This window comes from Vulpes lagopus, chromosome 2 (assembly GCF_018345385.1).
Source record: "Vulpes lagopus strain Blue_001 chromosome 2, ASM1834538v1, whole genome shotgun sequence".
Taxonomy (NCBI): Eukaryota; Metazoa; Chordata; class Mammalia; order Carnivora; family Canidae; genus Vulpes; species Vulpes lagopus.
In genome coordinates, this window is record NC_054825.1 from 101,440,517 (window position 1) to 101,454,393 (window position 13,877).

A 13,877-nucleotide genomic window follows, 5' to 3' on the forward strand; every position below is an offset into this window, starting at 1 on the left:
ATTTATTTATGAGAGACGCAGAGACACAGGAAGAAGCAGGCTCCATGCAGGGAGCCTGACGTGGGACTCCATCCCAGGTCTCCAGAATCATGCCCGGGGCTGAAGGCGGGTGCTTAAACTGCTGCGCCACCCGGGCTGTCCATTACTATTCACTTCTGACAGATGAGGAAACCCAGTTCTCTCAAAATCACAGCCTTGAAAAGCTCATGAGGGAGCCTCACAGTTTCTTCCACTTAAATCTCAGCAAATTAATCATGCCTGATGCTGGAAGATCTAGGTATCAAGGCACAGATCCAGGTAGCCAGGTACCTCTACCTATTTGTATGCTCAGGGCCTCTTGTTATAGGGCTCATACGTCACTTAAGAAACATTTCTGGACATTTTTTAAGGAAATCATTTCTTTCAACCATCTCTTCTCACATTCACCCTAAGTGCTAATACAGACTTTCAGAACAGATGTTGTTTTGTACCCAGAGACCATCTTTCCTTTGTGTAAATGTTTTATATCTCCTTGCATGGCTAAGGCCTAAAAATAAAACTGTTAAGACAATCCCTTTAAGATATGAGAGTACAGTTTAAAACCTGTATTTATTTTTATATTTTGAAGACATAAAACCTGTCAACAGTTCAAGATGGCCAATTCCTAACTACATGGAAGACAATCTATTTAATTCTATTCAGAATTGTAACAAAAGCAATAAGGAATCAGAAAAAAATTTAATAAATGATACTGTTATTTTTTAAAAGAAAACAAGCGATTCTAGAATTCTTACCAGGCCTTCTCCCGGTTTAACATTTGGCAAGTGAACTTCCTCCAGACACGCACACTGGCTCATAACAGGATCCGTAGTAGAGCGTATTGTTTTATCACAGATGCCATTTAAAACCTTGACCTAGAGTTGGACAGGCAAATAGGAAAGGTTCAATCATTAACCAAGTTTATCTCAAGCTGAATTTTAAAGAAATGCACTTCATCCACAATCTATAGCTCCAGTCAGTAATCATTTTAATAATGCTACCCAATGAAGCTTTGGCATTTGGACTTTGTATTTGCAATCAGAGGAAATAGTGCCACTACTTCGGCTTTGTTTAAAGAATGCAGCTCTTATGTGAATTAAGGCCACTGAAGAGCCATGGACTATACAGAAACCCCCATCTGGCAGTGAGGGAGAATCACCTATTCCCTGCCATTTGCAAGGTTTCTTAGTGATCACTCACATTGTAAGCATATCAAATACCCATACAGTTAAAAAAAAAAATTTTGTCTGCAATTTTTTTTAAATAGATTTTCTTTTTAAAGCAGTTTTAGGTTTACAGAAAAACTGAGCATAAAGTACCGAGTTTCTATATACTTCCTTCCCCATCCCAACTTCCAACAATAGCTAGAACATAGTTAATAATAACAAGATATTACAAATATTTTGCTTTACTGTGGTATATCTGTTAGAACTGATGAACCAAAATTGGTACCTAAGTATCAACAAAAGTCCACAGTTTACATTAGGGCTCATTCTTTGTGGTGTACAATTCTATGGGTTTCAACAAGTGCATAATGTCTTATAACCACTGCTATGGTACCATACAGACTAGTTTCACTACCTAAAAACCCCCTGTGCTTCACCTATTCACCTCTCCTGCCTTTCCCACAATGAACCCTTGGCAATCACTGATCTGTTTACTGTCTCACAGTTTGGCCTCTTCCAGAATGTCAGATAATTAGAATCATACAATACGCAGCCTTTTCAGATTGGCTTCTTTTTCTTGGTAATGTGCATTTAAGGCTCCTCCATATCTTTTCATGGCTTTACAAATCATTTCTTTTTATGAATAATATTGAATATTATGAATAATGTTTTATTGTCTGGATGTGCCAGTTTATATGGTCACCTACTAGAGGACATGTGGCTGCTTCCAAGTTTTGGCAGTTATGAACAAAGTTGCTGTAACATTCTGTACAGGTTTTTGTGACCAGATAAATACTCAGAGGTAGAACTGCTAGATCGTAGGTTAAGAGTGGGCTTGGTTTTGTAAGAAGCTACTACAGTATCTTCCAAAGTGGCTGTACCATTTTGCATTCCCACCAGCAATGAACAAGAGCTTGTACTGCTCTGCATCCTTGTCAGCATTTGGTGTTGTCATGTTCTGGATTTCAGTTATTCTAATAGGTGTGTAGTGGTATCTCACTCTTGTTTTAATTTGCAATTTCCTAATGACACACGACGTTGAACATCGTTCCCCATACTTATTTGTCGAATGCCCATCTTTTATGCTGAGGTGTCTGTTCAGATCTTTTGCCCACTTTTTAATTGAGTTGTTTATTTTCTTATTATTGAGTTTAAACAGTTCTTTGTACATTTTGGATACAAGTCCTTTACCTGATATGTGTTTTAAAAATACTTGTTCCTGGTCTGTGGCTTGTCTTTTCACTCTTAACACTTTCATAGAGCACAGTGTTCCACCTCAACCACCTTAACAATTTTTCCTTCATGGATTCTGTTTTTGGTGTTGTATGTAAAAACTCATCAGCAAACACAAGGTCAACCTAGATTTTTTTTTTTTTTTAGATTTTATTTATTTATTCATGAGAGAGACGGGGGGGGGGCGGGGGGGGGGCAGAAACACAGGCAGAGGGAGAAGCAGGCTCCATGCAGGGAGCCCGACGTGGAACTCGATCCTGGGTCTCCAAGATCAGACCCTGGGCTGCAGGCGGCGCTAAACTGCTGTGCCGCCGGGGCTGCCCCAACCTAGATTTTTTTGTTATCATCTAGGAGATACACAGATCTGTGCTTTACATTTAGGTGTATGACGTTTTTAGTACTGGCTCACATTTTCTGACCCCAAACATTGATCAGGTAAAATTTCTGAGACATGAAGATCCCTATTCAGTGTTCTCCATGTAGAATTAACAGGGGTTATGTGGTTGTCTCCTTCAGTCAGATTCACCTCATCTTTCAAAATTAAGCCACCAAAGAAATCAGGAAATTCCAAAGAGTGATTTTTTTTTTCCAAGGGGGAGAATCCAAGAAGTGACACTTCTTACATTCCCCCAATTTGTTTAGCCTTCCTATTTATGGAAAATATATTTATAGCAGTTTCATTGCTAAATTCCTCAACATCAGTAGGAGGAAGGCCTTATCAAAAGAGCACAGGCAGGCTTATGTCAAAGGAAGGAAGCGATGATGAATAGTAACAAAATGCTCTTTAAACAATCACAGCACATCCCCCCTCCATCATAAAGTTTTTGCCAAGGATTTTTTTTTTAATCAAAATGTTCCTAAAGTGAAATATGCAGATCAGTATATCCATGATTAACAGGCTAGCTTGTAATTTAAGTATAATTGTACCTGATGAAACAGAGACTCCCATCTATGCAAGTTAAGCACAGGAATTTTCACAGTCGTAATCTTCTTGTTGTTAAATAACTTTTAATCTTACCTCGCTACCTAAATTAATAGATTCAACTCCCAAAAGCCAATATTTCAAAGTATATCCTAAAGGAATTAGCCACAGAATTTTTTACTTGAATTAATAGGAGTCCCATTGGTTTGGGAAAAGGAATTTTACAGTAACTTAGGTATACTTACTACAGCTAAAACTTTATCTTCCATTTCTGCTACAAGGCAATCCTAAAGAAGGAAAGAAGAAAAAGAAAACTGTAAGAGATAGAAATTTCCAAAAACTGGTTACTTAGCTCTAGAGGTACCCAAGACATCTCGGGTGTGCCCCTCACCCTGCAGCTCAAGGAGTCCAGCACTGGGTGCAGATGGCACAGAGGGGGACATCCACCTCCTCCTAAGGTCCTACTCTCTCCTGACTGAAGGAGTTTATCATCCAGGGAATGCATTTGACTGATTACTTAATCAGAAAACCTATGAAAAGAACTGAACTGGAATCCACCAACCATCTAGACTGGGCAGAGAGTAGTAAGCCAGAAATCAAGTCCAAGAAACTGGACAATGGCTCCCAAATGTGACCCCGTGCTCAACTAGCACTTGGCCAACAAGCCAGGAATCTTTTAGCTCTGGGCCTGCTTGTAAGAATAGCTTTCAAATAAGAGCTTGAGTAAAGTAGCCACAAAAGTTTATTTTAAGCAGCACTGAGATTAAATCAGATATCTCAGTCCTTAATAAATGAAAAGCGTTCAACAAAACATTCATTAACACACTGCCAAAAAAGTGGTCTTGAGGTATGCTATTGATGACATCAAATAAAGGGCTGGAATGCAAAGCATTATTTACTCAGCTTAAGAACAAAAGCCTCGGAACTGTATGAACCCAGTTGGCTGATTATAGGAGTCTCCATTGTCCTGTCTAAAAGTGGTCACAATGAAGCTGCCATGTGAAACTCTCAGTTCTTCTAGAACTGGTCTACAGCAAAGGTTTCCCAACTCCATAGCAGAGTATGCAGGGGGGAAAAGGGACTAGATCCTTTAAGAGTTTATTTTGCACCATTAAGTATAATCCCAAACTAGGACATCCTAATTATTTCATGTAGGTGAAAGATATTAATCAACTCTTGGAACTGTCAAAGATTTTCACTTCAATCAAAAGTCATTTGACGTCATTTTTTTACTACTACGGGGAGAGGGGGCCTGGACTAGAAATGCATGATAATCTACCCTATACGATTTTGTAATCAGATTTTCAAAGTCTTCTTAAAAAAAATTCTCTACTCAATTAAAAAATGTGAGAAACAATAATACTCCGCTGCTCCCAAAATTTACACTGATTCTCAGGAAAAGGGCAGCCAGGTAAGAAAACACTCAAAAAAAAAAAAAAAAAGAAATTTAGAAATGTATTTTCACATGCATGAATCTGATATAATCTCAACCTACAGGAGCAACTTCTATAAAATAGAATAATTATAACTCAAAAGTATGATTTTCCTCCTCCCTCTTGTGTAGAGGCTTGACTACCATGACGGCTCAACTCATATTAAAACCATAAGAAAGAGAGAATTATTAAATAAATATCAATTTTAGCAAACAGAATACTTAATGCAGTCTTGTGCTAGAAATAAAGCTAATAATATGTGTTTATGATTTTTCATTACAAATCCCAAAATGATGTGATGAGCCCTGTCACTCTCATGAGATAATCACCCACAGAGAGACAGCTCTTCTTGATACACCAGGACCCATGACTCAAGGTGGCTGTGTGACCTCGGGGATCCTGACACTTGATTCCTTGACAGATCTAAGAAGCCACCAAGAAAATGGGCTCTCCCTGTGGGGTGGGAGCCAAGTCATTAGAGGAGCTCTCCTGCCCACCAAATTTGTTCAAGTCTGCATGCAAGAGAGCTCACTTTTTACCTTTTGCTGCCATGAATACAGGCTCCCACACCCATTCCTACTGGGAGGAAGCAGCTGCACACATGACTTCATGGTGTTTGGCATAAAGGCAATGGACTGGAAAAAAAGAAGTCCTGGAACCGAGTCACCCGTCAGGAGCCAGACAGTGGGGCTGAGCTTTGTCACATTCCTTGGTCACCTGGATCAGCGGACTCAGGCCAGCCTACCTGGCAGGGACCCAGCCAGGGCTGATATCAGGTGCCCCTTCCCTCCTCTGCACTTCCTTATTCTACCTCCTTAGCAGCTGAGGTGACTTGAGCCTATTTCTTCCTCCATAAAGCCAACACGATCAACCCTAGCTCAGAGATCTGCTGAGAAGTAAACATGATCACATGTCAAGCATGTGGCACATGACTGAGACACAACCAGCTCTCGTGGCTTCTTTCTCCTCTGCTTCCATGGCCACCTTGCTTTCTGTTCAGTCCTCCTGGGCCACTTTCTCCGCAGTGGACTCTGGCACCTGCCCCTGTCATTTCATCTCCCACCACTGTGATTGCAGGTTTCCTGTCATCACAACTTTACGAGGACAGAGCAACATACAGAGTCTCTTCGTCTGACAGCAGAGCCTGCAAACTGGACGGGAGGTCTATCCGTGAACTTGGTGTGGGGCAGCAGCTGAGGCATGCTTACCTAGACAGGTGCAGGGTCCTTACAGGGGAAGAGCAGCCACCACGTACCCTTCAGATCACGAGACTGACACCTTAGCCCCAAACAGAAGGACACAAAGTGACGAGAAAGAGGAGGGCAGACAGCAACATGTGGAGGAGAGAAAGGAGCAAAAGGATGAGCAAACGTCTCCCCTCACAGATGGAGACGAAAGTAATAAGGAAGGACCCCAGGAGAACATGATCCTTGTCACCGCAAAGAAGGGCACAATTTTCATTCCTTAAATTTCCCAGAATAAAGGGATAAGTGGAAAAGCCTGGTTTCTTCCGGAAAAGTCAACAGACCTTCCGCCAAGAAGTTTTGAAGAAAACTGAACTTCCCCTCGCTGTAAGAGAGCGTGAAGCCTCCTGGCTCATCCAGGCTTGTCGCTGCCATCACAGAAAAAGGAGTTCAGCTCACTCATCAAGTTTGTTATTTCTAACCTGTGTGCACACAAAAATTCACTTGCCAAAGCACCTGTGTTTTCTGACTGCTGAAGAAAACATATGTTCACAAGAGCGAAACATCTTTTTCAATCTAAGTGCACAGTGATACTCCCATGTATGTTCATATTTGGCCAATCTTCATCCTTAAAAATTGTTCAAATTTAAATAAACAAACAAAAGGCCAAGAACAGAAAAAAAAAAGAGCAACATACTTGTTAACTTCCTCTCCTTAAACCATCAAGTTTGTTGCCAGAAAAGCAGTACAAGGCATGATTTTTTATGTTTAAAATTTTTAAGTGTTAATTTTTAATTCATTAACATATAGTATATTTTTTGTTTCAGAGGTAGAGGTCAGTGATTCGTCAGTCTTATATAACACCCATCAGTGCCCTCCTTAATGCCCATCCCTCAGTTCCCCACCCCCACCCCTGCCCCTGAAGCAACCCTCAGTTTGTTTCCTAGAGTTAAGAGTCCCTTATGGTTTATCTCCCTCTCTGATTTTGTCTTATATTTTTCCCTCCCTTCCCCTATGATCCTGTTTTGTTTCTTAAATTCCACATATGAGTGAAATCATATGATAATTGTCTTTCTTTGGCTTATTTTGCTTAGTGTAAGTTCCATCCACTCTAGTTCCATCCACATAGTTGCAAATGGTTAAAATTTCTTTTTTAATGTAATATTCCAGTGTGTGTGTGTGTGTGTATACATATATATATATATATGTATATACACCACATCTTCTTTTTTTTTAATTTATAAATTAATTTTTATTGGTGTTCAATTTACCAACATACAGAAAAACACCCAGTGCTCATCCCGTCAAGTGTCCCCCTCAGTGCCCGTCACCCATTACCCCCCACCCTCCTCCCCTTCCACCACCCCTATACAACACATCTTCTTTATCAAGGCATGATTTTTATATTTCCTACTTAAATGCTATGATTTTTTGTGGGCACTGTGCTTTACATATATTATTTCATTTAATCTTCATGCCAATCTTTTGCAGTAGATATTGTTATTTTCAATAAATATTTTACACAATTTCTCTATATCTAATTTTACACAAATATATATGTGTGGTCATGTAACGTTCTTTATATGAAAAAAGTGTTTCTTTTCCTTCCTGGGATAGCAGGGGCTTGGCTCCTATGTTCCATCCCTACTTCTCTCCCTGCCAAAGTAAACCCAACTTTTCTTCCAAATTACCTACTGTACTCCCTCCTTTGTACACACAGGCTCTTGGATGTGTGTATATTATAAATACATCTATGCATACATTTTCATATTTTGGGGGTCACCATTTGTCATTATATTACACATTTTTCCCCTTTTATTCTTATTCAACAATAACTTATAAAAATCCTGCCAAATAATCTGGTATGGTAAGTATTAGTATTCTCATTTTACAGACCAAAAAAATGAGGCTCCTAAGTTTTAAGCAACTTTTCCAAGGTCCCAGGGCTAATCAGTGGTAGAGTTATGATTTGAACCTATGGCTGTCAGTCTCTGAAGCATCAAAGGGAAAACAAAAACAAAAATAATACCTCTTCCACCCCCTAGGTTTGGGCTAAATTTCTCCTGATAAGTGACAAATTCACATCAGCTTCTGGTCAAAACCATTATCTCATTATTTAAATACACATTTAAATATCACCACTTATCATGTGCCAGGCAGCGTGAGGCCCAAAAAAGGCAGGGGGCAAAAGTGATGAGGATGCTCAGCAGGTACCATTCTCCTGATGTGAACAGTTCAAGATCTGTACCTCCAATGGGGAGATTTTTTTCCTACCACCAGTTTATAATAACCAACACCTCTGTGAGTACCAGGAAAACACCCTGAGACGACATAAGAAGCCCATTCCATCCAGGCAAGCACAGATTACTCAAAATGTGGCCTTTTCAACGAGGGTCACTCTAGTCACACATCAAAACCTGAATTCCACCTCAATCCGGCCTGTGCTCCTTCCCCCCTTAGCATTTCTTAACCTTATGTCACTTGGTTACTCCAGACTTTCTATTTAAAACAAAAGAAGGTAATCTTTGATGTAAAAGCCACTGGTCATTTTTCAGAAACCATCTGTACAACGCATCAAGTAAAAGCCTTTCATCTTTCCCCAGTTGAGATTCAGAAAAAAATGGCGCAGAGCAGAGAAGTGAAAAGCACATGAGCCCTGTGAAGAATAGGACAGGGCAAAGGAGGGAAACAGTGTTGAAAAGCAACAATGATATACTGACCTTCTGGACTGTAGTGGTCAGGTCCAGGCAAAGCTGAATGATTTTGTTCTTCGTTACTGAGAAATCAGTGATCCCCGTAAATGGAGCCCTGGAAAGCAACAAATGTTCTTTGAAAAAAAAAAAGGGGGGGGGTTGTGGGCACCAGGATCCTGCACCATATATGCTGAAATGCATGGCCACACCACAGGCTGGCTCAGAAGACTTGTCATGCAACTGTTTCCTCCCCAAAACAGGAATGTGAACAGAAAAGAGACAGAGATGTGCTGGATAAAAACACATCATAAAATTAGCCAAAAGAATTAATGTTCCTATAGAGGTCAACTAGGAGCCTTCAGAGCAGCCAAATAATCATGAGCATTTACAGACAATGAAGCGCAGCTTCAGCACGGTTCCAGACCTTCTCCAAGTGGAGCTTCATTGGCTCCTGCCATTCACCCTTTGAGTAGCCTCCAAAGGGACCCTAAAATCCCCCACTGAGCCAGAACCCCTGCAGAGGCGGAAGTGACAGGAGAGGGACAGGCCTATTTGCAGCTCGGGCCCTCCACTGATTGGACATTGAGTGCAGGCGTCACTTACCTGTCCAGCCAAGCTAATAAGGCCTTGGCCGCACCTATTAGCTCCACCACGGAAGTCAGGAACTCATTAGGGGGCTTGTGGGAAGTGTTTCCATCATAAGCCGGACTTTTCCGCCGGCTACTAATGTAATTTTGTAAGTTGTGGGAAGATGCCCGCAGTTTCAGAACTAAGTTCTTCATATTATCGGTTTCCAGGCCATAATTCTGTGGAAAAATAAGATCAAAGGGAAAAAAGTCAAAACAATCAACAATGTCCAAACTCTCATAATAACTCAAAAGCCCATCGAGCAACTTGAGTAACTCTACCACCACCACAAAACCCTCCATGATTTACCCATGGTGCCGATCTTCCCCACTCCAGCTTCTTCTGTTCTGCATCCAGCTTACTCCAGTCTTGGGGATTTTGTTCTTGCTAGCTCCTCTTTTCAAAATGCTCCTGCCACAAATCTATGCATGGACAGCTCTTTCTACATTTATATACTAGCCCAAAGGTTCGCTCATCTTTGAGGCTTCCCTGACTATCTAGAGTAGTAGTTTTTCAGCCGAAGCCCTACTGACTTTTAAAGCCCAGGATTCTCTGTTTTGGTTGGGGTGAGGGGGAGAGGGAGGATTCCCATACATTGCAGGATGTTTAGCAGCACTCCTGGCTTCTACTCATTAGAGGCCAGTAGCACCCTCTCCCTAGTTGTGACAACCAAATGGTCTCCAAACATTCCAAATGCCCCTTGAGGTCACTCCCCAGCACATCACTGATCTGCCACTTCTCTGAACCACCCTGTTGGGCACCATCTTCCTCCATGGGGACGCAGAGCCTGAGAGCCGAGTTCTGTGTCCGGCTCACTGCCATAGCAGCAGCATAGCAAACAATCAAGTATTCACCAATGGATGAATTTCCATCAGGTGAGACTAGCTTGCCCAGAAACGGAGCAGCACTGACCAAATGTCAATTCACCCGCAATGTAATTTCCATCTCTTGAGTTTATAACCTGGGTTCTTTCTGAATAACATTCAGCTTACTTTGGTACTTTGAAAAAAATGAATCACATGTGATAGGTAGAGAACAAAACCCAGAGGGCAACACCTAAATCTAAGATGACTTTGGGGGAAGGAGGGATGAATTTCTGTATTCAACTGTATGTACATTCCCCAAGTTGGTGTTTCATTATTTTAACAAAAAATTAAGATATTTCTGGGGTATATTAAATTGTTTCAATGGCATCCCAAACCAAAATGTGGTGCCATTTAAACATTAGGAATAACAGAATGGCCAATATTATTGAATACATACTCTATGCCTTTCCAAGATTGGGCCAACTGATCAACGAGTATTATCTCGGAGAAAAAACAAGTGAAGGTGGAAATGATAGGCTCTCTTTTCTACCGGTGATGAAACTGAAGCACAGAGCCATTAAATTCTCCAGAGAGGTGGGATTCTAAATCAAGGCCACCAGCAGTGAGGGTACAAAGTTTTGATCGCTATGCTGCATGGTCCCCATCCAGCTCCCTGCCCAAGACAGGACAGAAGAAGACAGAAAACAGGATGGGTAGTTGACAAGGAAAAGAAGAGTAGCCAGTGGCCCTGGGTCTACAAACTAACAAGCTGGTTAACTCCTCCCAAATTCTATCCTGACCTGCTCCATCCCCCGATGTTCAAGAAGTTAATGTTTGTATAGTAATAAAAGTTCCAAGTAACTTCTGGTGACATTGACTATAGCTGGGTTTTCACTACAGTAAAATGTTCATGAAGCTTAAGTTTATGTTGCTCCCTATAGTAAAATAAAAAGTGCTGTTTAAAAAATTTAGATAAAAATTTTGAGAAGAGGTGCACAGGAGTGGCTCGGTGGTTGAACATCTGCCTTTGGCTCAGGGTGTGACCCGGGGTCCTAGGATCAAGTCTGCATCAGGCTCCCGAGCCTGCTTCTAACTTCTGCCTGTGTCTCTGCTTCTCTGTCTGTCTCTCATGAATAAATAAATAAAATCTAAAAAAAAAAAAAAAGAAAGAAAGAAATTTTGAAAAGAGTACAATAAAAAAAATAAAAAGAAAAATATTTCCCCAGATCCATTAAATGGAAGCTGTCTTCAACAAGATTTAAAATTTTCATAGTAAGTACATTATTTCATAATTTTATGAAATAAAATTTCCTAATAAAAATGTTTGGTCTTAACAGTAATGTTCTATCTAAATCTCATATTCCTTCATATTTTTCCTGTCATTTTCTCCTTCATATTTTTCCTGTCATTTTCTACAGACTAAAATATGACATTGTCCCTCAACAGAGAAGACAAAAGTAACAAAGATGGATTTTCATCATGCTTTTTAAATTCAGAGAATCAAAGACTCACAAGTGAATGGATAAAGAGCCACATGACAAGCTTGTTTTGAAGGACTTGTAACTAATTAAAGGGAACTGTCCCCCCATTCAGTCAATTACTCAGGCTGCCAACTCCCATCAAGAGTTCTGAACTAAACACAGGGAAGTTAGCTTTCTATAATCGTTGTCACCAGAAATGACTTGGGACTCTTATTACTACACATAACATTCACTTCTTGAACTCAAAGAGAATTAAACACATTTCAGTGTTTTGAGAATTGTTAAACTTCAATCTCATATAAACCTCCCATTTTTAATATTCAAATAAAGGGGAAGTGTCGCTTCTTGTGAACTGGTTCCTTTCATTTCCACTCAATGCACTTGGATTCTGGTTTCCCACCCAAAACCCATCGTGGGACTGGAAGGATGAACAGAGGCAGCTATAATGGAGTACAGTTTTAACAAGATAGAAAGAAGGAGCAAAGGAAAGACCATTCCTTCCCCTTCCACCCCATTCCACACAAGAAGAGAACAAGAAACTGATTATATTAGCTCAAGAGAACCTCTAATGTAGAAACATAAGAAACCTCTAATGTAGAACCTCTAATGTAGAAACCAAGTAAGGAATGAAATGAGTGTCTGAAAATCTGTACACATACATAAACCTTCTGTGGATATCTCGATCCTTAGAGGTGAGCCATCAGGGGTTACCACTTCCTGGTCTGGCTAGAGAAATTACACAGGAGGCAGGCAGATTCCCACTCTTCTAATGCCCTAATTATGCACATTTTAGCTAAAGATGAATCTTATACTTCTCTTCTACCTTCTTTTCCCATTCCTCCCGACCCTGTCCATGATCTAACATGTGTGATGAAGGTATGGCAGAGACACACAGTCTAAACCATCTCACTGGCTTGGATCAATGAAGTCACAACCTAAGTACTATATTCCACAGTATTTCCCAAAGGCATTTAATATACTCATAAGCAAGATAAGTTAAATACAAACTGTCAGCAAAGATTACTCTGCCTGCATGATTTCTCCCCATAATGAAGAGAACACTATTTTAATGATTTGCCATAGATGGGTAAATGATGAACTGAATAATGTCAGGGATATACAAGTGCAGAGAAGTGTCCTGTGCAGGTAAATATATTATAGGTATTTCATTTAAGCACACATTTAGGTGGCATCACTTAACATGTGTACTGATTTGACTTTGTTCACTTTCTCAACCTACTTCAATCTTAAAAATGAAGGACAGTTAAGTGTCTGACTCAGGCCCTGATCTCATCAGAATAGTCAGATTGAGCCCTTGCAATGGGCTCTGTGCTCAGGGGAGAGTCTGCTTGAGATTCTCTCTCCCTCTCTGCCCCTCTCTCCCTGTTGTAGGTGTGCTTGCTCTCTCTCTCCAAAGTAAATAAATAAAACCTTTAAGATATATATTTTTATATATTAAATATATTAATATTTATATATTATATATTTTTATATATTTCTATATATAATATTATATAATATGTACATATATATGTCTACCTTGGTAACTAGGGTTTGATTGATTGGGCAACAAAAATGGGTTACAATTATACTTTCTTACTCTCAATCACACCCTCCAGACTAGTGTAGGTCAATAGAACCTGTTGCAATTAGGAAAATGCTCTCTATCTGCACTATCCAAATCTGATAGACACTAGCCTCCAGTAGCTATGAGCACTTGAAATGCAGCTTAGTGAAACTGAGGAACTGAATTTTATTTCATTTTAATTTGTTTTAAATAGTTGCACATGGCAAATAGTTGTCCTACTGGAAAGAGCAGCCCTAGAGTCTGCCCCAGAGAGGTGGAGAAAAGTTGGGCTCAGACTCTGAATTCAATCCTGGGAAGTGGTTTTGGTTCTACTTCACAATACAAGCCCTGTCTGAGCTGCACCAGCTTGCCAAGGTCAATATTGGCCAAAGGCAGTGGTGTTCTCTCTTGGCTCTCTTCTCTATCTGTGACTAGATATCTGTGGACCATCTGCTCACTGGTTTTGGAATCTTCACCAATAGCTAGTCCCTATTTTAGGTTTTTATCCATTGTATCTGCCCTGTTCTTTCCAGAACTTTCCAATGGTTTTGTTTTTTCCTCTCTTTAATCTAAATTCTACTCACTTCCTGTGCATCACAAAACCAGCAGCCACCAAACCAAGTTTACATTACAACCTCTTTTATAACCCCAGGGCCAACAGCAAATATGTATTAACTGCCCAAGGGGTGGGTTGTTCAAGGGGAAAAATTATCACTATATATACAAAGATTATATATAATGTAAATG

At 40.2% G+C, this 13,877-nt stretch overlaps 1 protein-coding gene across 2 annotated transcripts in view; it reads right to left on the reverse strand.

Annotated features, from left to right (window-relative positions):
• CNKSR3 (CNKSR family member 3) overlaps positions 1 to 13,877 on the reverse strand; it is an 88,150-nt gene that overhangs the window by 19,716 nt on the left and 54,557 nt on the right. For both annotated transcript variants that reach the window (XM_041737822.1, XM_041737833.1), the window contains 4 exons: positions 9,253 to 9,455; positions 8,677 to 8,764; positions 3,585 to 3,626; positions 774 to 893 (listed from right to left, as the gene is read on the reverse strand). In XM_041737822.1, the coding sequence (XP_041593756.1) occupies positions 774 to 893; positions 3,585 to 3,626; positions 8,677 to 8,764; positions 9,253 to 9,455 (453 nt within the window). The remainder of the gene's footprint in view (positions 1 to 773; positions 894 to 3,584; positions 3,627 to 8,676; positions 8,765 to 9,252; positions 9,456 to 13,877) is intronic.